Source organism: Lethenteron reissneri, chromosome 65 (genome assembly GCF_015708825.2).
Source record: "Lethenteron reissneri isolate LAM-NWPU_2019-01 chromosome 65, ASM1570882v1, whole genome shotgun sequence".
Lineage (NCBI taxonomy): Eukaryota > Metazoa > Chordata > Hyperoartia > Petromyzontiformes > Petromyzontidae > Lethenteron > Lethenteron reissneri.
The window spans coordinates 5090445-5117119 of NC_083843.1; the positions used below are offsets into that span (position 1 = coordinate 5090445).

General features: G+C 52.5%; 3 protein-coding genes and 1 non-coding gene across 6 annotated transcripts in view; all 4 read right to left on the bottom strand.

Moving 5' to 3' along the window:
* LOC133359397 (basic salivary proline-rich protein 2-like) overlaps window positions 1–26675 on the bottom strand; it is a 248246-nt gene that overhangs the window by 53916 nt on the left and 167655 nt on the right. The window lies entirely within an intron of this gene.
* On the bottom strand, window positions 32–4198 carry LOC133359624 (uncharacterized). Of its 2 annotated transcripts, none has more exons than XM_061578095.1 (2): window positions 3815–4198; window positions 32–442 (listed from the first exon to the last, which is right to left on the bottom strand). In XM_061578095.1, the coding sequence occupies exons 1-2, from the start codon at window positions 4074–4076 to the stop codon at window positions 48–50; spliced, it is 657 nt and encodes a 218-aa protein (XP_061434079.1). In that variant the 5' UTR covers window positions 4077–4198; the 3' UTR covers window positions 32–47. The 2 variants fall into 2 exon arrangements, with proteins under 2 accessions (XP_061434079.1, XP_061434080.1); XM_061578096.1 differs by lacking the exon at window positions 3815–4198 and adding an exon at window positions 2623–3805.
* On the bottom strand, window positions 4094–10914 carry LOC133359446 (NAD-dependent protein deacetylase sirtuin-1-like). Its single transcript, XM_061577856.1, has 7 exons — window positions 10533–10914; window positions 8980–9135; window positions 8122–8269; window positions 7459–7538; window positions 6615–6804; window positions 5127–5317; window positions 4094–4231 (listed from the first exon to the last, which is right to left on the bottom strand). Exons 1-7 carry the CDS (start codon window positions 10644–10646, stop codon window positions 4094–4096), a joined length of 1017 nt encoding a protein of 338 aa, XP_061433840.1. The 5' UTR covers window positions 10647–10914.
* Window positions 12840–12912, bottom strand: TRNAR-CCU (transfer RNA arginine (anticodon CCU)). The gene has a single exon. It is a non-coding gene; the product is annotated as a tRNA-Arg (tRNA).

Sequence of the window (26675 nt, forward strand, 5' to 3'; positions counted from 1 at the left end):
ACACCAACCACCACCTCGTCCACCTTGTCAATTCAAGGTCAAACGATCTAAGAATCATCATCACCGCCACCGCTGGCTCCGTTATCTTCGGGACGATGTTCTGGATCCCTCTCCTGCCCTTCATCATCACTGCCACCTTCACCACCACTACCCTCCTCGTCGTCGTCATCCCCGTCCACCTCTTCGTCCAAGGAGAAGATGTAGTTGCTCAGGTCCACCTCATCAATGTCAGCCTGCGGTGATGCTGGAGAGGTTGAGGATGGCGATGACGACGATGGCGATGACGGCGATGATGAAGATGGAGAGGAAGATGTTGATGAAGATGGTGATGATGATCTTGATGATGATGACGACGACGTGGCTGAATTCTCAACGTCTTCGTCGTAAACCTGAGCACCGTGGAAAATGAAGCGACTCGGAGGGATGAAGAGGAACTCGTCTTCTGTGTGGGGAAAATGGGGGTGACAAGGTGGAGGGAAGAGGTGGGGTGAAGAGATGGTGTGAGGTTTGGAAGAGGGGAGGGGAAGATGTGATGTTAAAGAGATGGCACTGCTAAAGCAATCATCATCACCACCACCATCATATCACATCAAACAAAGATCCCCTTAATTTGGAACTTTCGTGACTGCAGGAATTGCTCTTTGGTTCTTTTGGTAAAGTCAAGTATAAAGAGAAAATAATAAATTAAATTTGCATTCTCAGGAAGAACGTAATCAACCAGGTAGGGTGTTGACTGTTATGGTATCCGACTCTCTGTTGTATTACATTACATTTCTAAGTATACTAGATTTGTGTTTCTATTTCATTTATACCTGATGATGATTGCTTGTGTTGCAATCGAAACGTCGTATGCTAGTATTTAATTTATTATTTTCTCTTTATACGTGACTTTACCGAAAGAACCAAAGAGTAAAGATCCCCTTAACAGACTGTAGGGGCAAGTGCCGTTAGCGAGTAGCACGTATGAAGGCCGGAACTGTGGCACATGCACGATGGGGGTGGAGTGCCAGTACCACACCCAGCCACCTTTCTCTCCCCAGTGGTGATGTTTACACACCACACCAGGTGCTCATTTGAGGCCGATTCCACCTGGGGGAATCAAACTCGGGTTGCCGGGTTCGTAGTGCAGCGTAGCGCCAACAGATACACTACAGCTCCCCCCATCATCACATCATACACATCACCATCATCACCACCACAATTATCAGCAACATAACCACAATCGTAATCGGCATCCAACCCAGGATGGATCAGAGGCAGGCCAGGCTATATGTTTCTCCTTCAGAGGGATCCACATTTTGCAAGCATAGAGAAAGGGAGGGCATAACTGAGGCCAATAAAATCCAGAGCTTCGTGTGGAGCGACAGACCGGGTAGTTTCCACGGAGCATTACGCAGCTAAATAAAAAGACATTGCCGCTCAGCTGATTCCGAGTCTGGTCATAAACACACTGCCCAACTCAGTGACTCTCTCCACAACTGCCCCATCACTCATGGGGAATTTAGCGCGTGAAGTGTTTTATGACAAAAATTACCCAGGCAGGAGCTTAGTTTTTGGCGGGCTCATGGTAAGGCTCCACCTCTTAGTGGCACGCTCTAGGTTCAGCAGCAACTCCTCCTCCGAGTGAACAGCAATCACCAGATCAACAGCAAACATAACATGGTTGAACAATAGGGAGCCACCCCGTGACCAGACACGGGCATCGATCAGCCTCCCATTGTATCTGTACCAGATGGAAATTCCTCCTTCTCGAACCACGTGGTCGAAACAAATATAAAATAATGTAGGAGCCAGAGGACATCCCTGTCTTACCCACTGGCAGAGCCAATGGGGGGGGGGGGGGGTGGCAAGGCGATGTTGAATAATCCTTGCCATGCCCGTGTAGTTGTTACAGTCCGTGCAGTTCCCCTTCTTAAATAGGGGTCCAACAGGGCATCTTTGCAATCCTGAGGAACCTGTCCAGCCAGTTGTAATGATGTAATATAGGGCAGTCTGCAAACGCCAGCCTCCCTCAGCAGTTTTCTTGGGCAATCATCTCTGCCCAGTGCTTTTCCTGGTCAGACTCTGGACCGCTTTCTGTACTTCCTCAACAGATGGCACCTCGACAAACACTCACAGGGTTTGGTTACTTCCTCCAATATTTGAGCCATGGCAGTCCTAGCAGGGTCAACCCTTCCTTTCCCCAAGATGTTATCTGGGATGAGGGATTTCCCCTCAGCCAAGACCTCACAGAAATGATCAGAAAACCTGCAAACCTGTTCCTGGGGGTCAGAGATCGGTTGACCATCCTATCCCTTAAGGATGCCGATAGGTGCGTTAAAAAGTGATTTGTGACCGTGAGCTGAGGCAGATTTCATTTCCTCAGCAATCCGCATCTGCTTTTCTGTCACTATATAGGCCTACTGTTGTTATTGAGCTGATCTGGCCCATACTTTCACTCCAGTCACTCCAGCCCAGATGCCTGTGTTATGACCCACTCGGGCATTAAAGTCCACCTTCTATCACGAGGGGCTACTTTAGCGAGAACATCTGACAGGTCATAGAAGGTATCCCTGCCTGCATCCATCCACTGATGTTCATCTTCAGTGGGGGGCATAAACAACCACCACCACCATTCCTCACCTTCCATTAATGGGGAGGAGAGTCCACAGTAGCCTGGGGCTCACAGCTTCCCACACCTCACTGCCACGCTTCCACGTCCCCTTCATTCTTTTGTTCAGAAGACCCACTCCCTGTTGTTTAGCAGTCTCCTGCTCCGAATGGAGGACTGTCCAACGCCATGGTGACTACAGCCAGAACCAGTCCACCGGACCCTCCTGCATTCCACAGAGATCCAGTCGGTACTGGACTAGCTCCTGAATAGCAGCAGCCTTTCCTCTGCAGTTAATCGCTCAGTGGACTTCGCCTGGTAAGATGAAAACAATCTTGATTTGAAGCTTTCGTGACTGCAGGAATCCATACTCTTTGGTTCTTTTGGGAAAGTCACATGGGTAGATAAATAATAGATCACAATTTTTTTTCTCAAAATTATTTTTCTACAGACGTGACTTTACCCAAAGAACCAAAGATGAAAACAGTTTAATTTCAGTTTAAGTGATTTGTTTACCTTTTCTAGGCTTCCATCGTGTTTCTCTATTGTTTGTTGTTGAAACATTCTGACCCGCTCCAATTGGACATCTGGGAAACGGAGCTGTAAAGCTCATCGCATTCCTCCAGCATAAATATAGATTCTCACTCCAAGTGGCCACCCTCAGTAGTTTCCTCTTGTTTGTGGACGAACCCTAAGGGAGTGGGGCGATCCTTCTCCTGGCTCCGCCAAATGTGGTTTGGCCAGGAGACGTCATGGATACCTGTGCCCCCGCGGCCTCTGGCACAGGCTTAGTTTGGATCTTTTCTCTGTGGTTTCAGCAGTGATTGAGTTGAAGGTGGCGGGGGTCACCAGCCCTTCGAATGATGTCGGCCTCCCTCCAATGGCAGTGCTCACAGCCACCACAGCGTTACTGATCAGCAACCAACACCACCATCACAGCGTCACCACCAACACCGCACCTCCAATTACCACAGTTGGCTATGTACGGTGCAAAAAAAAGTTCAACATATACACACATCCATACACCACAACTACAGAGTTACTGACCAACAACCACGACCACCACAGCGTCACCGAGAGTCAACCATCACCATCATGACCACCACCACCACAGGGTCACTGACAGTCAACCACCATCACCGACAGTGAACCACCACAGCACCACCGACCGGCAACTCAGACACACCAAAATCAGACCGGGGTGGACTGTGTCGATGATGGTACCTTTGAGCCGCTTGCCGATTGGCTCTCTCGTATCGGCCTCCCAGAATGCAGCGGGCTGGGGGCGCCCCCCTCCCAGCACGGCCGCCCCCTTCCCGTGAGCCTCTGACCCTTGCCCCCTCTTCCCACAATGCACCGGGGCGGCAGCACCACCCCCACTCCTCCTTCTCCTCCTCCACCGTCTCCGGCTCATCATGGCCGCCGCTTCCCTCGCCCCGGCCTCGGCCATTGCTTCCTCCGTCGCTTCCATCGCCGCTTCCAACATCGCACTCCTCGCGGCCTTCACCACCCTTGCTTCTCCTGCTTCTCCTTCTCCCCCTGCTTCTCCTGCTTCTCCCCTTGCTTCTCCTGCTTCTCCCCCTGCTCCTGCTTCTCCCCCTGCTTCTTCTCTTGCTTCTCCGCCTGCTTCTCCCCCTGCCTCTCCCCTTGCTTCGCCTGCTTCTCCGCCTGCTTCTCCCCTTACCTCTCCTCCTGCTTCTCCCCTTGCTGCTCCTGCTTCACCCCCTGCTTCTCCCCTTACCTCTCCCCCTGCTTCTCCCCCTGCTTCTCCCCCTGCTTTTCCTGCTTCTCCCCTTGCTGCTCCTGCTTCTCCTTCTTCTTTTCCTGCTTCCCCCCTTGCTTCTCCTTCTCCACTTGCTTCTCCCCCTACTTCTCCTCCTGCTTCCCCCCCTGCTTCTCCTGTCACTGATCCTCCCCTTGTGTCTCCTGCTCGTCCCACTCCTCCCCCCACTCTCCTCCGCGCTGCCATCGCTTCTCTCGCTATCCTGGCTTCTCTGTATGCTTCCATCGCTTCCCTACGCACCTCCCCCCTTGCTTCTTCCTCTGCTTCGGTTGCTTCCCTCCGTGTTTCTATGGCATCTCGCCATGCTTCTGTTGCTCCCTCTCTCGCATTCCTCTTCGCTTCTGCCAATTCTCTCGCTTCCCTCGCTTCTCTGTACGCTTCCACTGCTCCTCCCCTTGTGTCCGCTTCTTCGGTCCTCGCTTCTCCACTCGATTCTGTCGCTTCTCCCCTCGATTCTGTCGCTCCTCCCCTCGATTCCGTCGCTTCTCTCCTCGATTCTGTCGCTTCTCCCCTCGATTCTCTCGCTTCTCCAATCGATTCCGCCGCTCCTTTCATTGAGTCTCTCGCTTCTGCTCCCCTTGATTCCCTCGCTTCTCCATTTGCTGCCATCGCTTCTCCCCCCCTCGCGTCTCCACCCCGCCTCGTTCCTCCCCTCAATTCTTTCGCCGCTTCCGCCGCTTCTCCTGCGGCCTCCCCCCTCGCTTGCCCTCCCCCCACCCGCGCTTCTTTGCCTCGCCGCTTCCCCCCACCCACGTGCGTCCGTTGCCAAAGCGTCTGCGCCCCGGGGGGGCAGAGCCGGGCCCAGGCACCCCCCAGACGCAGGCAGAGCTCCCCCACCACGGCGTCACAATCCCCCAGCAGCTCCACGTCGAAGGGGGTGGCCCCAAAATGGGGGAGAGGCTCGCGGTTAATGAGCACGCGGGGCACGCAGGGGGCCAGCCAGCCTGGAACGAGGGGTTGGGGGGGAGGGGGAAGAGTCTCTGTGTGAGTTTCTGTCTGAGTGAGTCTCTGTGCGAGTCTCTCCGTGACTGAGTGAGTCTCTGTGTGAGCCTCTCCGTGACTGAGTGAGTCTCTGTGTGAGCCTCTCCGTGACTGAGTGAGTCTCTGTGTGAGCCTCTCCGTGACTGAGTGAGTCTCTGTGTGAGCCTCTCCGTGACTGAGTGAGTCTCTGTGTGAGCCTCTCCGTGACTGAGTGAGTCTCTGTGTGAGCCTCTCCGTGACTGAGTCAGTCTCTGTGCCAGTCTCTCCGTGACTGAGTGAGTCTCTGTGCGAGTCTCTCCGTGACTGAGTGAGTCTCTGTGTGAGTCTCTCCGTGACTGAGTGAGTCTCTGCCTGAGTGAGTGAGTCTCTGCGTGAGTCTCTGTGTGAGTCTCTGTGTGAGAATGCGAATCTCTCTGTGACTGAGCGTGTCTCTGTGTGACTGAGTGAGTCTCTGCGTGAGTCTCTGCGGGAGTCTCTGTGGTGTGAGTCTGTGAGGTGTGAGTCTGTGAGTCTCTGAGTGAGTCGCCTCTGAGTCTCTGCGCGAGTCTCAGCGTAACTGAGTGAGTCTCTGCGTGAGTCTCTGTGTGAGTGAGTCTCTGCGTGAGTCTCTGCTTGAGTCTCTGCGTGACTGAGCGAGTCTCGGCGTGACTGAGTGAGCCTCTGAGTGAGTCTCTGGGTGAGTGTCTGCTTGAGTCTTTGTGTGACTGAAAGAGTCTGTGTGAGTCTCTGTGCAAATGAGTCTTCGTGACTGACTGAGTCTCTGTGTGCATCTGTTTGAGTGTCTGTGCGAGTGAATCTCTGCGTAAGTCGCTGTCCGAGTCTGTGTGTGACTGATTGAATCTCTGCGTGAGTCTCTGCGTGAGTCTTTGCGCGAGTCTCTGCGTGAGTCAATGTGCGAGTCAATATGCGAGTCTCTGTGTGAGCGAGTATCTGTGTGAGTCTCTGCGCAAGTCTCTATGCGAGTGAGCCTCTGTGTGAGTCTCTGCGTGAATGAGTCTCTGCGTAAATGCGACCCTCTCTGTGCGAGCCTCTGAGTGAGTCTCTTTGTGAGTCTCTGATTTCTTATTGAGTCTGTGAGTCTCTGTGCGAGTCTCTGTGCGAGTATCTGTCCGAGTGTCTGTCCGAGTCTCTGTCCGAGTCTCTGTGTTACTGAGTGAATCTCTGAGTGAGTCTCTGAGTCTCTGAGTGAGTCTCTGAGTGAGTCTCTGAGTGAGTCTGTATCTGTGAGTCTGTGCGAGTGAGTCTCTGTGCAAGCCTCACTGGGTATGAGAGCCACAGGCCTCACTCTCAGTGAGGAGCCCATGGTGAGCAGGAGGTCGGCGCCGCTCTCGCGGTCGCTCCGAACTGCTCGGTGGAATTGGGGGGGAAGATTCTCCCCGAAGAAAATCACCCCGGGCTTGAGCACGGCCCCCCGCTCGGACGGGGGGCACACGGGGCACAAGGGGACCCGCTGAGGAGACACGGAGTAGTGGGGGGCACGTGGGGAGACAGAGACACGGAGCGGGGAGACAGACCTCACGGAGTGGGGAAGCGCGTGGAGAGACAGAGATACGGAGTGGGAGGCACGGGGAGAGGCAGATACACGGAATGGGGGGGGGGGCACAGACATGGAGTGGGGGGGGCATGGGGAGACGGAGACACAGATGGGGGGGGGGGGCAGGGAGACATTTAGAATCAATGTCCCTACGCGTTTAAAGTGTTTGGCTGCTGCAATAAATTTCCACATGATGATGACATTAGCCACTTGTTTGAGCTATCATTTCAGTGGGGCCTTACCTGGTAAAATAAAAAAATAGTTTATAGTTAAGAGGACGCTGTCGCAAGAGGTCACACTTTTGGCGCAACGCTCCTTCACTGACCGTGCGTGGATGAATGAGTGATGGGGGATGGGAGTCTGAGGAATGGAGGGGGGGGTTTGGGGGATGTGGGGGGTGGGGTCTGGGTGGCTTTTGGTGATTGAGGAGTGGAGTCGTAAACACAACAGGGACTGCCAAAATCGTTAATTATCGTGACGAGTTAATCGCAGCGACTCCCCTCTGTACCCCCCCCCAACTACCCCCAGTGTCCCCCCACCAAACCCCCCCCTTGTTCCCCCCCCCCCCACCTGTCTCTCCACGTCGTCGCGGATGTCGTCGCTTGACACTTTGTGTCCACAAACTAGACACGAGGCCCAGTCAAACGAGCCTGAGGCACACGGGGGAGACACGGGGAGACACACGGACATGGGGAGACATGGAGACACGGGGAGACACGGAGACACGGGGTGAGACGGAGACAGTAAAACACAAAGTTAGCCTTTCTCTCCAATCGGCCCATGTCGCCGTGTTTATTTCTCCCCGTGTCTCTCTCTCCATATCCCTCTCCCCATAACTCTGTCTCCCCGGGTCTCTCCCTCTCTCCCCGGGTCTCTCCCTCTCTCCCCGTGTCTCTCTCCCCGTGTCTCTCTCCCCGTGTCTCTCTCCCCGTGTCTCTCTCCCCGTGTCTCTCTCCCCGTGTCTCTCTCCCCGTGTCTCTCTCCCCGTGTCTCTCTCCCAGTGTCTCTCTCCCAGGGTCTCTCTCCCAGGGTCTCTCTCCCAGTGTCTCTCTCCCCGTGTCTCTCTCCCCGTGTCTCTCTCCCCGTGTCTCTCTCCCCGTGTCTCTCTCCCCGTGTCTCTCTCCCCGTGTCTCTCTCCCCGTGTCTCTCTCCCCGTGTCTCTCTCCCCGTGTCTCTCTCCCCGTGTCTCTCTCCCCATGTCTCTCTCGCCCCGTGTCTCTCTGTGTCTCTCACCATGGCACTGAATCACCCGCGTCACGCCGGCCTGCGTCTCCAGGCCGTCGATGTTCTGGCTGTAGTTCCTTAGCAGTTGCCCCTCTTTCTCCAACTGTGCGACGAAACGGTGACTCAGGGAGGGAGAGAAGCGCCCAGGAAACATCTCCTGTGAGAGAGAGAGACGTGTGAGGAGCGACACACAGGGAGAGAAGAGACAATGAGAAAGACACGGAGAGAGAGGGACACGGGGGTAGTCACACGGGGGGAGAGACACGGGGGGAGAGACACGCGGAGAGAGACATGGGGGGAGATACACGGGGTGAGACACGTTTGAGGAGCGACATACAGGGAGAGAACGAGACAATGAGAAAGACACGGAGAGAGAGAGACACGGGGGAGTCACACGGGGGGAGAGACATACGGGGAGAGACAAGCGTAGAGAGACATGGGGGGAGATACACGGGGTGAGACACGTGGGGGGAGCGACACATAGGGAGAGGAGAGAAAGAGACAATGAGAAAGACACGGAGAGAGAGAGACACGGGGGGAGTCACACGGGGAGAGAGACACGCGGGGAGAGAGACATGCGGAGAGAGACATGGGGGGAGATACACGGGGTGAGACACGTGGGGGGAGAGACACTTGCGGAGACACAAGGAGAGACAAGGAGACATGGGAAGAGAGAGGGACACATGGGGAGAGAGACATGGGGGGAGAGATATGTGGGGAGAAAGACAGGGAGACTGAGAAAAACAGGGAGAGGCATGGCGAGAATCAACTAAAGTGCTCAAACACTCACTCACACACTCACTCCATCCCTCTCGCACAGAGACTTCCACACACAGCTAGCGCCACCGCTCCCCCGTGAACTCTGACCCTGGCAAACTTGTAGAAAGGTCGCGGATCGGAGGTGAAGTGCTGGAGGTCGAAGAGAGCCTGGGGGTCACGCAGGTCGGGGAACTCGGCGTGAATCCGGGAGAAGAGGCCGGAGCCGGGAGACCGGAAATCCGGAATGCCACACGAGACTGAGACCTGGGGAGGGTGGTGGGACAGGAGGGAGGGAGGGTTTATTGCTGCCCAGCAGCAAAAGACTTGTACGTATGTCGAAGTAGCCAACTATGCTAATCAGAGGTAGTGTATAGTAGTGTCGTGTATAATAGTGTAGTATATAGTGTTGTGTATAGTAGTGTACTGTATAGTGTGTCTTTGTGTCTTTCTTTTGTCAATTCTTTTGTCAAGGCGCTCTTCCCCCTCCAACCCAGCTTAAATATACGCTCCAAGCCTGGTGGTGTTTCATTCAGACGCTGTCTTTCCGACAGACCTGTTCTTCACCTGAGGACGGCTGCTTGCGTTGTGGCCGAAACGTCGTGAGAATTATTTTATTATGTTTTATTTTCATTATTTTATTATTTCCCTTCGACGTGACTTTACCGAAAGAACCAAGATGAATCCCTGCAGTCACGAAAGCTTTAAATCGAAATTTACTGTATAGTAGTGCAGTACATAGTAGTGTAGTGTATAGTAGTGTATAGTGTTTTGTATAGTTGCGTGTATGTAGAACTTCTTTCACACCGCACGTAGCCAACCGTGCTAATCCGAGGTGCAGAGGGAAGGACAACAAACTAAACAACAAACTAAACAACAACAAGCAGCAGTTCTAAAGAAATTCGGTTGTCAATCGAGATGATGATGATTTAAAAGTGGCAGCAGTGGCTTCCTATTATCGGAAGGGAAGAGCGTTCCAGACGTCCGCAGAAGCGAATTTGAAAGCGCCGCGCGATGATTACGATGCGGTGACCACCGTCTTTGCTCGATGGCCGGCCAGAAAGCCATCAATCTCACCGCCACTGCCACCTCAGCCATCACACACAACACACCCCTACACGGTCTCGAACAATGGCACCTCCCATATTCTGTTCATTCTCTTCTTCCAGTCTACAATTATTCTACAATTTCCCGATACGATTCCTTTCATAAGGTCTCCCACCTGTTACCCGTAGCTCAAAGATTAATTGTAGATTTGCCTCAACTACATGCACTCTACAAACTAAACTGGACATGCGGAGGCAAAAACCATAGGATCCCAGGGAAAAATCATCAATCTCCCCATCTCCCTCTCTTTCCCCAATTTCTCCCCCATCTCTCTCCACATCTCCCCCATCTTTCTCTCCCCCCCCATCTCTCCATCCATCTTTCTCCCCACCTACTCCCTCCCGATCTCCATCACTGACCCCAGCTCAAGTGAGCACCACAACTCTCTCATCTCTCTCCATCATTTCCTCTCTCCCCATCTCTTCTCATCTCTCCCCATCTCCTCCTTCCCCATCTCTCTCCCCATCTCTTCCCATCTCTCTATCCATCCACACCCCCCAATCTCTCTCCATCCACATCTCCCCCTTTCTCTCCACCACTCTGTCTCCATCCCTCACCCCGGCTCCCGTGAGCACCACGACCCTCTTGGCGTTCCTCAGCAGCTCGACGACAGCGTCGATGCCCCCCCCGTCCGCTATCCTCCTCCTCGTCCTCCTCCTCGTCCTCCTCATCAGTGCCACCTCCTTCCGCCGGCGCCTGCGAGAGGCCGCCTCCGACTCAGACAGAAGCCGTAGCAGCAGCAGCCTCTGCCACAGCGATGATGAGGAGGCGGAGGAGGCGGTGGTGGGGGAAGCAGCTGCGGCGGCGGCCGCACACAGAGGTAGTGGCCCAGCTCCACCTCCAACTTTTCCAGGCGCTCCTCCACCACCTCCTCCTCCAACTTCTCCATTTCCACCACCTCCACCATCTTCTCCTTCAGGTCCGCCTCCACCAGGTCCAACTTTTACAGCTCCACCTCCTCCACCATCGTCTCCTCCTCCAAGTCCACCTCCTCCTCCACCATCTTCTCCAGGTCCACCTCGTCCACCAGCACCATCTCCACCATCCCCATGTCTCTGTCTCTCCTCTTCCTCCTCTTTCTTCACGTGTCTCGCAGAGACACCAGGGACAGATTTCTCCAGACAAACTGGACACGTGGAGAGAAGGAGATGCAGGGGGAGGAGGGAGAGACACGGGGTAAAGCCCACCGAGTTAGTATTAGCTGCTGTGAAAAGAACCTGGCGTCTGGGGACCTCTTGGATGGGGCACTACGGTGGCTCAGAGATGTTAACAACCTTGCCTGGTGTACAGAAGTTCGTAGGTTCGGGTCCGACCCTGACGATGCCTGCTGTATATTTGGAGTTTGCGTCTCTCTCTCATCATCACGGCGGCTAGGAGATGTTAACAACCTCGCCTGGTGTACAGGTCGTGGGTTCGATCGCGACCCTGACAATGCCTGCTGTATATTTGGAGTTTGCATCTCTCCCTCATCATCATCACGGTGGCTAGGAGATGTTAACTACCTTGCCTGGTATACCGGAGGTCGTGGGTTCAATACTAACCCTGATGATGCCTGCTGCATATTTTTTGTACTAGTAAGGAGTTGGCATGTTCTGTTTGCGTGACAAGCCTTACTAGTTGACCGTGTCAGGTGGTGGCGGGTTTAGCGGCACCTTTATATTTACGCGATCAAACCCACAAACAAAACCTATATTATGCATATTTGAAGTCCGCGTCGTCTCTCTCTCCCCGTGGTGGTCACTGCGTATTTTTTTTCTCCGTGGTACTCCATTTTTTCTCGTCCACATTTAGAATCAACGTCACCACCCGTTGGGGGCCGTCCATAAATGACGTCACGGGATTTTGGACGATTTTTGACCCCCCCCTCAAATATGACGTCACAAAGCTCTGCCCCCCCCCCCCCCAAAAAAAAATCATGCTTCAAATCGCTTTAAACTATTGTCATTGTAGTGCGTATTTAATGTGGCGCTGCACTCTGATGTTGTAGAAAACATTTATTAAAAAGTATATTTAATTAAGTAGAACGTGTTGTCAATTTCTCAAACCCCCCCCTCGTCACACATCGTCACAAATGTCTGACCCCCCCCCCCCCAGGTGCGTGACGTCATTTATGGACGGTCCCTTATGCAATTTGTGCTTATACACCTTATCTATTATAAGTACTGTATTTATTTTTAGTGATTTGTTTACCTTTCCTCTGCTTTGCGCCCCTATCCTGTTTGTGTACTATTGATTGTTGTTGTAAATGTCTGACCCCCGTGTGCCCGTAACTGTCCGGAACATCTTTGAAAAAGAAAAAAAATTAACCCGTAAAAACAAAGTTTTTCACTATAAATCCTTTATATGCGTGGCGGCTAGAGTCCTCTCGTCCTCTGGCTTGAGATGGCTGCCACCTATGGGTCAGATGATTGCCTGCCACCATTAAGCAATTGGTAATTAAATATAATTAATTTTTTCCTAAAAAGTGTAAAATTTTGGAAAAAAATGTTCACGAAAATAAATTGTCACGCACAACGAGTCTGTGTGCAAAATGTCAGCTCGATTGGATCACGGGAAGTGGGTTAAAAAACGACCGAAAGATTTGCACGGTCGTAAGCGCTCAAGCAAATGAACTTAATATAAAGGATTTAAAAACGACTGAAAGATTTGCACAGTCGTAAGCCAGCAAGCAAGTGAACTTAATATAAAGGATTTAAAAATGGATATGTATTTCCCCCTTTCGTCCCCTCTGCTTTATCAATGTTGATTCCTGTCACCAAAGTACACTGATTTCAAACTCTCTTCGATCGGCACAGTACCACCTTCGCTTCTCATCGTCAGATTCATAAACTTGACGTCTACAAAATGATCAACTTTTTCTCAGCTACCCCAGTTGGGACTCGAACCCACAATCCCTGGCTTAGGAGGCCAGTGCCTTATCCATTAGGCCACTGGGGCTACATGTAGTATGATGAAAACCTGGCTTATGTACAGACTTCTTAAATAAACTCACAATAAAAAATATGTTTTTCCCCTTTGGTTCCCTCTGTTTTATTCATGTTGATAATTGTTTTTTTCCTAAAAAGTGGAACAGTTTGGAAAATTTTTTTTACGAAAATTATCACGCACAACGAGTCTGTGTGCAAAATGTCAGCTCGATTGGATCACGGGAAGTGGGTTAAAAAACGACCGAAAGATTTGCACGGTCGTAAGCAAGCACGCAAGCAAGCAAGCGAACTTAATATAAAGGATTTAAAAACGCCACTTTTTTCAAATTTTCTTCCTGTGATTTTCACACCTGATTTCTTGTGTTGCAGTCGAAACGTCGTGATAAATTGTTTTATTTTTATTATTTCCCTTCTACGTAACTTTACCGAAACAACCAAGAATACAAGCTTCATAGTTAATCGTATTTCTCCAGGATAAATATAAAATATTCTGATTCTGAATGCAACCTGGTATACCACTACGGCCTCCATGTTAGTAAGGGGGGGGGGGGTACAGCCTCCATGTTGGTAGGGGAGGTGACGTCACCAACCGGAGACCTGGCGCGTGCATGCGTCGCCATTTCAACCCTCACCCAACATGGCCGCCCCTTCCTTTCGCGCAACCCAACTCGCGCGCCGATTGGCCGGTTTGAACGCCCCACGTGACGAGCGGCCAACCAATGAGGAGGAAGCCAAAGAGAGGCGAGGGGTGCGACATGGGGGGGGAGGGGGCAGGGGAAACGCAGAGGGGAGACCCCCACCAATCGAGGAGACGACGGCAGCCGCCGCAGCCGTCACGCTCGGCAGTCGCTGCTCCTCGCCGCTCGCCTCACGCGTCGTCGTCTTCTCCTCCGCCTCGTCGTCGTCGTCCGCCGCCGTTTCGAGGCGCCGCCTCTTGGCGGGAGGCGTCCGATCGGCCGTCGCCATCTTGGGCGCCGGTGTTAATTATTTATTTGTCACTTCCGGTTCCGGTTGTGGCTTCGAGTGAGCAAATAATGAATAATTAATGTGCAATATTAATTAACGACGGGGTTTACGTATTAATAGTCACGCTAAACGAAACCAAAAATAAGATCTTGCGCGAAAAGTCTCGCAACAGAATGCATCTTAAAAAAAAACATTCACAGCGCCTAAGCCCCGCCTCTTCCGGCGGTGGCCAGTTTCCGCTTCCGCTCGGCTCTGAAGAAATAAATAATAAATAATTGTAATAATGATTAACATACTAATACATAACAATGTTCACGTATTAATATTCAGGCGAACGGAAATCGCCTTAAACAAAAGTCGCATATCGATATTCCGATCAATAAAGAAAATAAAAACCGTGCGTAAGCCCCTCCTCTTCCGGTACTCTTCCGATTTCTCTCCGCTCCAATCGAATAGTAACAATTAACTTTTAGTTAATATTAATATTATTTTTTTAATTCACAAATCCTTTCATAGAAAATCAAAAAGCGCGGGGCAGTGTATTAATGGAAGTGAATAAAAAGTAAAAAAAAAAGCCGCCACGATAAACGTAACCCCGCCTCTTCCGGTTACGCTCAGCCTCGCCCATAGAAGAAAAGGGCACCACGTGATGCACCTAGCCTGGCACCGCGTGATGCACCTAGCCTGGCACCGCGTGATGCACCTAGCCTGGCACCACGTAGTGCACCTAGCCTGCACCGCGTGATGCACCTAGCCTGGCACCGCGTGATGCACCTAGCCTGGCACCGCGTGATGCACCTAGCCTGGCACCACGTGGTGCACCTAGCCTGGCACCGCGTGATGCACCTAGCCTGGCACCGCGTGATGCACCTAGCCTGGTACCGCGTGGTGCACCTAGCCTGCACCGCGTGATGCACCTAGCCTGGCACCGCGTGATGTACCTAGCCTGGCACCGCGTGATGCACCTAGCCTGGCACCGCGTGATGGACCTAGCCTGCACCACGTGATGCACCTAGCCTGGCACCACGTGATGTACCTAGCCTGCACCACGTGATGCACCTAGCCTGGCACTGCGTGATGCGCCTAGCCTGCATCACGTGGTGCCAGGCTAGGTTCATCACGTGGTGCACCTAGCCTGCCACCGCGTGATGCACCTAGCCTGCACCACGTGATGAACCTAGCCTGGCACCACGTGATGCACCTAGCCTGCACCACGTGATGTACCTAGCCTGGCACCACGTGATGCACCTAGCCTGGCACCACGTGATGCACCTAGCCTGCACCACGTGATGCACCTAGCCTGGCACCACGTGATGCACCTAGCCTGCACCACGTGATGCACCTAGCCTGCACCACGTGATGCACCTAGCCTGGCACCACCTGATGCACCTAGCCTGCACCACGTGATGCACCTAGCCTGGCACCACCTGATGCACCTAGCCTGGCACCACCTGATGCACCTAGCCTGCACCGCGTGATGCACCTAGCCTGGCACCACCTGATGCACCTAGCCTGGCACCACCTGATGCACCTAGCCTGGCACCACCTGATGCACCTAGCCTGGCACCACGTGATGCACCTAGCCTGGCACCACCTGATGCACCTAGCCTGCACCGCGTGATGCACCTAGCCTGCACCACGTGATGCACCTAGCCTGGCACCGCGTGATGCACCTAGCCTGGCACCGCGTGATGCACCTAGCCTGGCACCACGTGGTGCACCTAGCCTGCACCACGTGATGTACCTAGCCTGGGACCGCGTGATGCACCTAGCCTGGCACCGAGTGATGCACAGGCACCGCGTGGTGCACCTAGCCTGGCACCGCGTGATGCACCTAGCCTGGGACCGCGTGATGCACCTAACCTGGCACCGCGTGATGCACCTAGCCTGGCACCGAGTGATGCACAGGCACCACGTGGTGCACCTAGCCTGCACCACGTGATGTACCTAGCCTGGGACCGCGTGATGCACCTAGCCTGGCACCGAGTGATGCACAGGCACCGCGTGATGCACCTAGCCTGGCACCGCGTGATGCACCTAGCCTGGCACCGCGTGATGCACCTAACCTGGCACCGCGTGATGCACCTAGCCTGGTACCGCGTGATGCACCTAGCCTGGCACTGCGTGATGCACCTAGCCTGGCACCGCGTGATGCACCTAGCCTGGCACCACGTGATGCACCTAGCCTGCACCACGTGATGCACCTAGCCTGGCACCGCTTGGTGAACCTAGCCTGGCACCACGTGATGCACCTAGCCTGCACCACGTGATGCACCTAGCCTGGCACCGCTTGGTGAACCTAGCCTGGCACCACGTGATGCACCTAGCCTAGCACCACGTGATGCACCTAGCCTGGCACCGCGTGATGCGCCTAGCCTGGCACCACGTGGTGCACCTAGCCTGCACCGCGTGATGCACCTAGCCTGGCACCACGTGATGCACCTAGCCTGGCACCACGTGGTGCACCTAGCCTGGCACCACGTGATGCACCTAGCCTGGCACCGGGTCGTGCACCTAGCCTGGCACCACGTGATGCACAGGCACCACGTGATGCACCTAGCCTGGCACCGCGTGATGCACCTAGCCTGCACCGCGTGATGCACCTAGCCTAGCACCGCGTGATGCACCTAGCCTGGCACCGCGTGATGCACCTAGCCTAGCACCGCGTGATGCACCTAGCCTGGCACCGCGTGATGCACCTAGCCTGGCACTGCGTGATGCGCCTAGCCTGCATCACGTGGTGCCAGGCTAGGTTCATCACGTGGTGCACCTAGCCTGCCACCGCGTGATGCACCTAGCCTGCACCACGTGATGAACCTAGCCTGGCACCACGTGATGCACCTAGCCTGCACCACGTGATGTACCTAGCCTGGCACCACGTGATGCACCTAGCCTGCACCACGTGATGCACCTAGCCTGGCACCACGTGATGCACCTAGCCTGGCACCGCGTGATGCACCTAGCCTGGCACCGCGTGATGCACCTAGCCTGGCACCACGTGGTGCACCTAGCCTGGCACCGCGTGATGCACCTAGCCTGGCCCCGCGTGATGCACCTAGCCTGGTACCGCGTGGTGCACCTAGCCTGCACCGCGTGATGCACCTAGCCTGGCACCGCGTGATGTACCTAGCCTGGCACCGCGTGATGCACCTAGCCTGGCACCGCGTGATGGACCTAGCCTGCTCCACGTGATGCACCTAGCCTGGCACCACGTGATGTACCTAGCCTGCACCACGTGATGCACCTAGCCTGGCACTGCGTGATGCGCCTAGCCTGCATCACGTGGTGCCAGGCTAGGTTCATCACGTGGTGCACCTAGCCTGCCACCGCGTGATGCACCTAGCCTGCACCACGTGATGAACCTAGCCTGGCACCACGTGATGCACCTAGCCTGCACCACGTGATGTACCTAGCCTGGCACCACGTGATGCACCTAGCCTGCACCACGTGATGCACCTAGCCTGGCACCACGTGATGCACCTAGCCTGGCACCACGTGATGCACCTAGCCTGCACCACGTGATGCACCTAGCCTGGCACCACGTGATGCACCTAGCCTGCACCACGTGATGCACCTAGCCTGCACCACGTGATGCACCTAGCCTGGCACCACCTGATGCACCTAGCCTGCACCGCGTGATGCACCTAGCCTGGCACCACCTGATGCACCTAGCCTGGCACCACCTGATGCACCTAGCCTGCACCGCGTGATGCACCTAGCCTGGCACCACCTGATGCACCTAGCCTGGCACCACCTGATGCACCTAGCCTGGCACCACCTGATGCACCTAGCCTGGCACCACGTGATGCACCTAGCCTGGCACCACCTGATGCACCTAGCCTGCACCGCGTGATGCACCTAGCCTGCACCACGTGATGCACCTAGCCTGGCACCGCGTGATGCACCTAGCCTGGCACCGCGTGATGCACCTAGCCTGGCACCGCGTGATGCACCTAGCCTGGCACCACGTGGTGCACCTAGCCTGCACCACGTGATGTACCTAGCCTGGGACCGCGTGATGCACCTAGCCTGGCACCGAGTGATGCACAGGCACCGCGTGGTGCACCTAGCCTGGCACCGCGTGATGCACCTAGCCTGGCACCGCGTGATGCACCTAACCTGGCACCGCGTGATGCACCTAGCCTGGTACCGCGTGATGCACCTAGCCTGGCACCACGTGATGCACCTAGCCTGGCACCGCGTGATGCACCTAGCCTGGCACCGCGTGATGCACCTAGCCTGGCACCACGTGATGCACCTAGCCTGCACCACGTGATGCACCTAGCCTGGCACCGCTTGGTGAACCTAGCCTGGCACCACGTGATGCACCTAGCCTGCACCACGTGATGCACCTAGCCTGGCACCGCTTGGTGAACCTAGCCTGGCACCACGTGATGCACCTAGCCTGGCACCACGTGATGCACCTAGCCTAGCACCACGTGATGCACCTAGCCTGGCACTGCGTGATGCGCCTAGCCTGGCACCACGTGGTGCACCTAGCCTGCACCGCGTGATGCATCTAGCCTGGCACCACGTGATGCACCTAGCCTGGCACCACGTGGTGCACCTAGCCTGGCACCACGTGATGCACCTAGCCTGGCACCGGGTCGTGCACCTAGCCTGGCACCACGTGATGCACAGGCACCACGTGATGCACCTAGCCTGGCACCGCGTGATGCACCTAGCCTGCACCGCGTGATGCACCTAGCCTAGCACCGCGTGATGCACCTAGCCTAGCACCGCGTGATGCACCTAGCCTGGCACCGCGTGATGCACCTAGCCTAGCACCGCGTGATGCACCTAGCCTGGCACCGCGTGATGCACCTAGCCTGCACCACGTGATGCACCTAGCCTGGCACCACGTGATGCACCTAGCCTAGCACCACGTGATGCACCTAGCCTAGCACCGCGTGATGCACCTAGCCTAGCACCGCGTGATGCACCTAGCCTGCACCGCGTGATGCACCTAGCCTGGCACCGCGTGATGCACCTAGCCTGCACCGCGTGATGCACCTAGCCTGGCACCGCGTGATGCACCTAGCCTGCACCGCGTGATGCACCTAGCCTAGCACCGCGTGATGCACCTAGCCTGGCACCACGTGATGCACCTAGCCTGGCACCGCGTGATGCACCTAGCCTGCACCGCGTGATGCACCTAGCCTGCACCGCGTGATGCACCTAGCCTAGCACCGCGTGATGCACCTAGCCTGGCACAGCGTGATGCACCTAGCCTGGCACCACGTGATGCACCTAGCCTGGCACCGCGTGATGCACCTAGCCTGGCACCACGTGATGTACCTAGCCTGCACCACGTGATGAACCTAGCCTGGCACCGCGTGATGTACCTAGCCTGGCACCACGTGATGCACCTAGCCTGGCACCGCGTGATGTACCTAGCCTGCACCACGTGATGAACCTTGCCTGGCACCACGTGATGCACCTAGCCTGGCACCACGTGATGTACCTAGCCTGCACCACGTGATGAACCTAGCCTGGCACCGCGTGATGTACCTAGCCTGGCACCACGTGATGCACCTAGCCTGGCACCACGTGATGCACCTAGCCTGCACTACGTGATGCACCTAGCCTGGCACCACGTAATGCACCTTGCCTGCACCACGTGATGCACCTAGCCTGGCACCGCGGGGTGCACCTAGCCTGGCACCGCGTGGTGCACCTAGCCTGGCACCGCTTGGTGAACCTAGCCTGACACCACGTGATGAGCCTAGCCTGGCACCGCGTGGTGCACCTAGCCTGGCACCGCGTGATGCACCTAGCCTGGCACCACGTGATGCACCTAGCCTGGCACCGCGTGATGCACCTAGCCTGGCACCGCGTGATGCACCTAGCCTGGCACCACGTGATGCACCTAGCCTGGCACCGCTTGGTGAACCTAGCCTGGCACCACGTGATGCACCTAGCCTGGCACCGCGTGATGCACCTAGCCTAGCACCACGTGGTGCATCTAGCCTGGCACCACGTGATGCACCTAGCCTGCACCACGTGATGCACCAGCCTGGCACCACGTGATGCACCTAGCCTGGCACCGCGTGGTGAACCTAGCCTGACACCACGTGATGCACCTAGCCTGGCACCGCGTGGTGAACCTAGCCTGGCACTGCGTGTGAAATGTTAACGACCTCGCAGGGTATGCAAGGAGGTCGTGGGCTGGATCGCGATCCTGACGCCTGCTGCTGCTGCTGTGGTTTGTGGTTTTGTGGTTGGAGGCTGCACGCGTCTAGAGCCCCGTGGTCGCAGTGTATTTCCCTAAGAGGCCCCCGGGGATTTCCCTCCCAATCTATAAAAGTACCTTTTACAAATATATATTTTTTTGGCTGCTATTAATGAACCTTGTGGCAGGAATCTCCGGGGTCCCGCAGAAACGGAAGTAAAAATCTTTAATGTTGGCGACTCCGTCCCACCGCGCACATCAAATTTCCATTGATTAGGTACTTGTACTAGCTTTACTACCCTTTACTACACTACACTATACACCACACTATACACTACACCACACTATACACTACGACTAGCTTTACTACACTACACTATACACCACACCAGGGGCGGTTTCTTCATTAGGGCGATTGGGGCGACGCACCACCAATGTGTGAAAGGGACTTTTTCAATCACATTAACAATCTCATTCAACCACAGAGCTATGCTAGCCGTTACTGTGCCTCTGGATATAGTCCAATCAGCGTCATGTCACGTTCTGTGGAGTACCGCCTCTTTTTGGGCGATTTCACTCTGGCTGAGAATCGCCCAGAGTGTTCCCATAGACTTACATTCAAAGATGTTTTTTTTCGAACGGCAGGCGCTGCAATGCATTCTCTATGGCTTCCGGGAGGGCTCGCACTAACGTGCTAACGTCATCATACGTCAGCACGTTTCAGTCAACAATATTATTTGTCGCCACCTAGTGGAATTTCGATTTAAAGCTTTCGTGACTGCAGGGATTCATCTTCTTGGTTCTTTCGGTAAAGTCACGTAGAAGGGAAGTAATAAAATAATAAAAATAAAACATAATAAAATAATTCTCACAACGTTTCGGCCACAACGCAAGTAGCCGTCCTCAGGTGAAACCCAGGTCTGTCGAGGCGACAGCGTCTGAATGAAACAGCACACGCGCTTGGAGCATGTATATAAGCTGGGTTTAAAGCGGGGAAGAAAGGGGGAGCCTTAACAAAAGAATATGAAATATCAAGAGGAATTTAGCATATTTATGGGAAATGCAGGTATGTGACTAGTACTGCATATGCCCGTGCATTATGCAGGATTAGCAGCATCAAAGGGAGGGGATAAAGGTAGCATTAATGAAGGGAAGGAGTGTTAATAGTATGTAGCTGCAGTAACTAAAACCACCACGTAAACAACTAAAGCATAAACTACATATTATCATCAGTATACTAAATATACTCTACAATACGCTGAGTTACTAACAGTAAGTAATACATTACAATTCTACGTCGTAAAAAAATATATATAATATGCTTGCATCTAAACTTTATTCTCTTACATCACACGAGTCTACACCCTACTATATACTGCCATAGACAAACCCAACATTAAATTATATACTGTGTTGCACACCAAAGAAAGGTTCTCCTTTACCGACCACCTTGTAAGTGCCACGCTGCTACAAGGAGAGATGTTTCAACAGCATGGCCATACATTCCCTGTTGAGGCTCTGAACATAACTGTCAGGGCATACCCTATGTTAAATAAGGCGAAGCTGAAGACTGAACTGTCTGTCATTTATGAGAGTCCAGAATTTAAGGGCTGCTGTGGTGCACTAGCGCTGTACCAGGTTTTGCTGAAGTACAACCTCCAGGATACTTTTTCAGAGACTGTTGCTCTGTTGAACATCCTCATAACCACTCCCATGACAACTGCTGAAGCTGAGAGGTGTTTCTCAACCTTAAAGAGAATCAAGACATTCCTGAGAAATGTAATGGGACAGGAACGTCTGAATGCAATGGCTATGCTTTCCATGGAGAGGGAACTAGTCAGGAACATGCCTGCTTTCAATGAGAGAGTAATTGATCACTTTGCTACTTTGAAAGAGAGAAGAGCAAAATGTCAGTATAAGTAAGCAGTGTATTAAGCGAGTAATGTGATGTAAGTAGTGTAATAATAGTGAGTATAGAAACAAACAAGGAGATGTATTGTAAGAGTCACTTTATTTTTCATTAATATTAAAGTAGTGAAGTTGCCTTTACATGCTTAAGCTGTTAATTTATCCATTGCATGGGTGGACCTTATCCTTATCAATCATCCAAACATTTGCCCCACCTGAGAGATTTTGCAGGAGCCGCCACTGCACCACACTATACACTACAGCACACTATACACTACGACTAGCTTTACTACCCTTTACTACACTACACTATACACTACACCACACCACACTATACACTACGACTAGCTTTACTACCCGGCTTCGCCCGGGACTTGGATTCATCACACCCGGCCGCCTTTGTCTCCCCAGTGGCGATGTTCACATACCACACAAGTTACTGGTTTGAGGCTGAGTCGACCTAGGGGTTAAAATAATCGTCACCGGTGGTGGCCGTGAGCGGGAATCGAACTCGGGTCGCCGGGTTTGTAGCTCAGCGTAGCGCTAACCACAATGCGTTACGCTTCCACGTGCGCGGGTCACGTGGCAGATGTGACGTCACAGCTCGCTTGCCGTGCAAAAAATATTTGCATTATTGAGCTCCCCCCCCACCAAAAAAAACACAAAAGTGTATTTTAATATTTTTTGCATGGTGTACAGTCTGGAAAGTACCCACATGGCAATTTTAAAGTTTGTTGCAGGTCGGGAAGTACACTAAACATTTTGAACAGACACGTGTTCACAACTTTGCCTTTTATATCTATGGAGATTGCCCTGTGAGCCATGCGGCTCTTGAGTCGGGTGCAAACGCAACAAACAAAACATGAACGGAGAACATCTTAAAGCGACGACGCGCAACGGAAACATTCTGGGATAAACCAGCAAACCTTCCAGAAAGACAAAAAAACTCTGCGACCCACCTGGCACGGATCAGTCTGTCGTCATGTCGTCCCAGTGCAGAAGAAACTAAACTTTGGAATTCTAGATTTGAAGCTTTCGTGACTGCAAGGATTCATCTCTTTGGATTTTTTCAGTAAAGTCACGTCGGTAAAAATATAATAATAAGTGAAAAGAACTCAATTAAATCAGTTATTTTCATTTATTTTATTTCATTATTATTATTTTACCTACGTGACTTTACCGAAAAAACCTAAGAGTATGAAACTTTGGAACTTTGATTAGCACATTGTGTAGAGCTCGTCGAGAGGATTAGATTGTCGTATCGTTCGACTTCAACAAACATAAAATGAGGTCGCAACGCAGTTATGGGACCCTGGGGTCCCGCCAAAGGTTCAAATGTCCACTTGATAAGTCACTTCTGTAAGCTATCATTTGTTGGCCAGGTCTGTTGTATATTTGGAGTTTGTGTGTGCGCGTATCTCTTTTTTTTACGATCAGAGGAAACAAGAAGATGCTCGGTGTAGTCGGCACTTTGCTGCGTTCATCATTTCGTTGTTTTTTTAATGCTTTGCTTTATGTAACCCCCCCACCCCCCGTTTTAAATGAAAGATTTCACAAAAGATTTCACGCTCTGCTCTCCTTACCCCTTCCCTCCATCTCTACCCCCTCCCCCCTCTCTCTCCCCCCTCTCTCCCTACTCCATGTCTATGTTCCCCCATATGTTTTCTATGTAATATTTGTAATTCTTTTTTAACTACTCTCTCTGCCCGCGGTGGTAACTGGGTGGTCCTCCAGTTTTTCCCTCCACGCATTTAGAATCGACATCAACCCACGCGTTCAAGAGTCATTCTGCTGCTGCTATGAATTTCCACGCGATATCAGCCACTTCGTTGATAGGGGGCCGTCCATAAATGACGTCACGCGATTTTGGACGATTTTTGCCCCCCCCCCCCCCATCGTCACACAGCATCACAAAAAGTCCGACCCCCTTCAAATATGACGTCACAAAGCTCTGCCCCCCCCCCCCAAATATTTTTTTTAACATTCTTCAAATCGCTTTTAACTATTGTCCTTGTAGTGCGTATTTAATGTTGCGCTGCACTCTGATGTTGTAGGAGAAAACATTTATTAAAAAGTCTATTTAATTAAGTAGAACGTGTTGTCTATATTTATTTAAAATTGCGCATTTTTATGTGACGTCACATTTCTCAAACCCCCCCCCCCCTCGTCACACGTCACAAATGTCTGACCCCCCCCCCCCCATAGGTGCGTGACGTCATTTATGGACGGTCCCCTAGCCAGGTGGTCACTTATGAAAAAGAGTTACGCAGCTTAGTCGGGCCTTACCCTTGCTAAAGTCAAATACAAATAGTTGTCGTTTTATTTGTATGTATATATTTTAAATTGATTCGTTTACCTTTCCTATACTTTACACTCCTATCGTAGTTTTTGTGTGTTGTGTTGTAACTTTCTGACCCCGCGCCCTTACTGGACATCTGTCACAAAGAGCTTCATAGCTCATCGGATTCCTCCTGCTGCAGTCTAAATACATATTCTGATATTTAATTTATTTATGTAACATAGCAGCGGCTTCTGGCTTCCCGTCAAACAAAGACTGTGGTCACATCATCAGACTGCGCTGCTTCTGTGGCCGTCCGCAACGCTCTTCCCTTCCGATATTGGGAAGCCAATGGGCGCTGTGCTGCACTTTTAAATCATCATCATCATCTAGATCAGGGGTGGGGAACGTCCGGCCCGAGGGCCGTATGAGGCCCGCGAAATCATTCGGTCTCTGGCTCTGCCAAGGTAACCGCAGGCGGGACTCGAAATTCAATAAATCTAGGAGCAAACCTGGAAAAGCAGTTGCGAGTAGCAACATCATCAATACCAGCTAACATCACACGCCTCGCCAAAGAGAAGCAGTTCCAGCCATCACAGTAGGGGTGAGTTAATTAAATGTTTGACTAAATTTAACAGGCTAATTTTTCAGTTGATAATTTTGTATGGCCCGCGAATGATGATATAAATATCCAAATGGCCCTTGGCAGATAAAAGGTTCCCCACCCCTGATCTAGATTGACAAACTCATTCTTTAGAACGGCTTGTTTTTGTGTTTAGTTGTCCTTCCCTGGCACCTCCCGATTAGAATGGATGGCTACGTACGATGCCAAAGAAGTTCAACATACGTGGTCCATACAAACTATGAAACCATAAACTTTTAACATTTCGAAGCTATTTTTTTATTTTACCAGGTAAGGCCCCGCTGAGTTACGTAGTTGCTTTTTCAGAAACGACCTGGCCATCACAAATAATAGGTCAACGAAGTGGCGGATTTATTATATCAGCAGCCACGTACGCGCGATGTCGATTCTAAACGTGGAGGGGAAAAACCGGAGGACCGCAGAGAAAAATCTACACAGTGACCACCGCGGGGAGAGAGACGCAGACTTCAAGCAGACAGCAGCAGGCATGGCCTGAGTCGGGGTCAAACCCACGACCTATGCACCAGGCGAGGGAGATGACATCTCCAAGCCACCGTGGCACTCCAAGAAGAAGTTGCTGACGGGTCCAAGTTGACCCACTCCACTTGCAGGTGCCAGGGCCAATTCGGTCCACTCCACTTGCAGAAATGTATCAGCTAAAGCAGGTGAACAGTCTAGATCGCAATGTAATTTGCCTGATGGAGACGCTGCTCCCTCCAGTTACAACAAATTGTCAGATTGTAATTGAGAACTACAGTCTCCTTCGCCTAGGAGACCGCTGGCCCACTCCTAATAAATGGTCTAGTTGCATCGTGAATGTACCATTCTAATTATGTCGTCGGATCGAACGAGTCTCGCAGCGCACTGCAATGGGCTCGTACTTTATTCAATAAAATGAAAATGTATGTACGTTTAGAGAGACTCGTTGAGAAGCAATGTCAGTTTTTTGTAAAAAGCAAGCTTTAATGCATTTGAATTTCCCAGATGTTGTACAGCGGCATGTGTACGGTCACAGCCATTTGAGATGAACAACATGGCGACCACATCACACAGACAAAATGGCGTCCACGAGACAAAGTAGCTGCCACATTGTGCAGACAAAATGAAGAAGTGAGAGTTCCCTTGCCTCTTGTACGAGAGAGAGTGAGCGACAGATTAAATTCCACACAAAAGCATTGAGAGACCTGAGAGTTGTGGAAAACCGGGTTTCTATTTGGGCACCAGCAGACCGCTCGTTTACGATTAAACTAAACAATGTCTTATTTTTCATTATAGATTTGAAGTTTTGTGACTGCAAGGATCCGAAAGAACCAAAGAGTAATGTCTTATTTTATTTTACCAGGTAAGGCCCCACTGAGCTGTAAAGCTGTTTTTCAGACGTGACCTGGCCACAAACGATAGATCACGTGGACATGTATAGCAGCCAAATAATCTAAACGCACGTTTCTAAATGCGGAGGGAATGGAGAGAAACATGAAAACTTCAAATATACGGCAGGTGTCATGGTCGGATTAGAACCCACGACCTCCTGTATACCAGGCGAGGGAGATAAAATCTAGCCACCGTTTACAGTGCAAAAGAGGCAGAACGGCGATGGCTGAGGAGTTGGGGACGGTATATCGATCGTAATGCTTGGGGGAGTGTGGACGTGATTGTAGGGAGGACACCCATTGCTTAAAATGCAGTGATTATGAAAGTAAATAATGACGGCTGTGATTATAACATTGGAGGATCGACAACACATCACGCAGCCGCTCCATCAGTGGAGAAACTCGCAGTCAACTGAACTCGCATCTCTGTCATCTA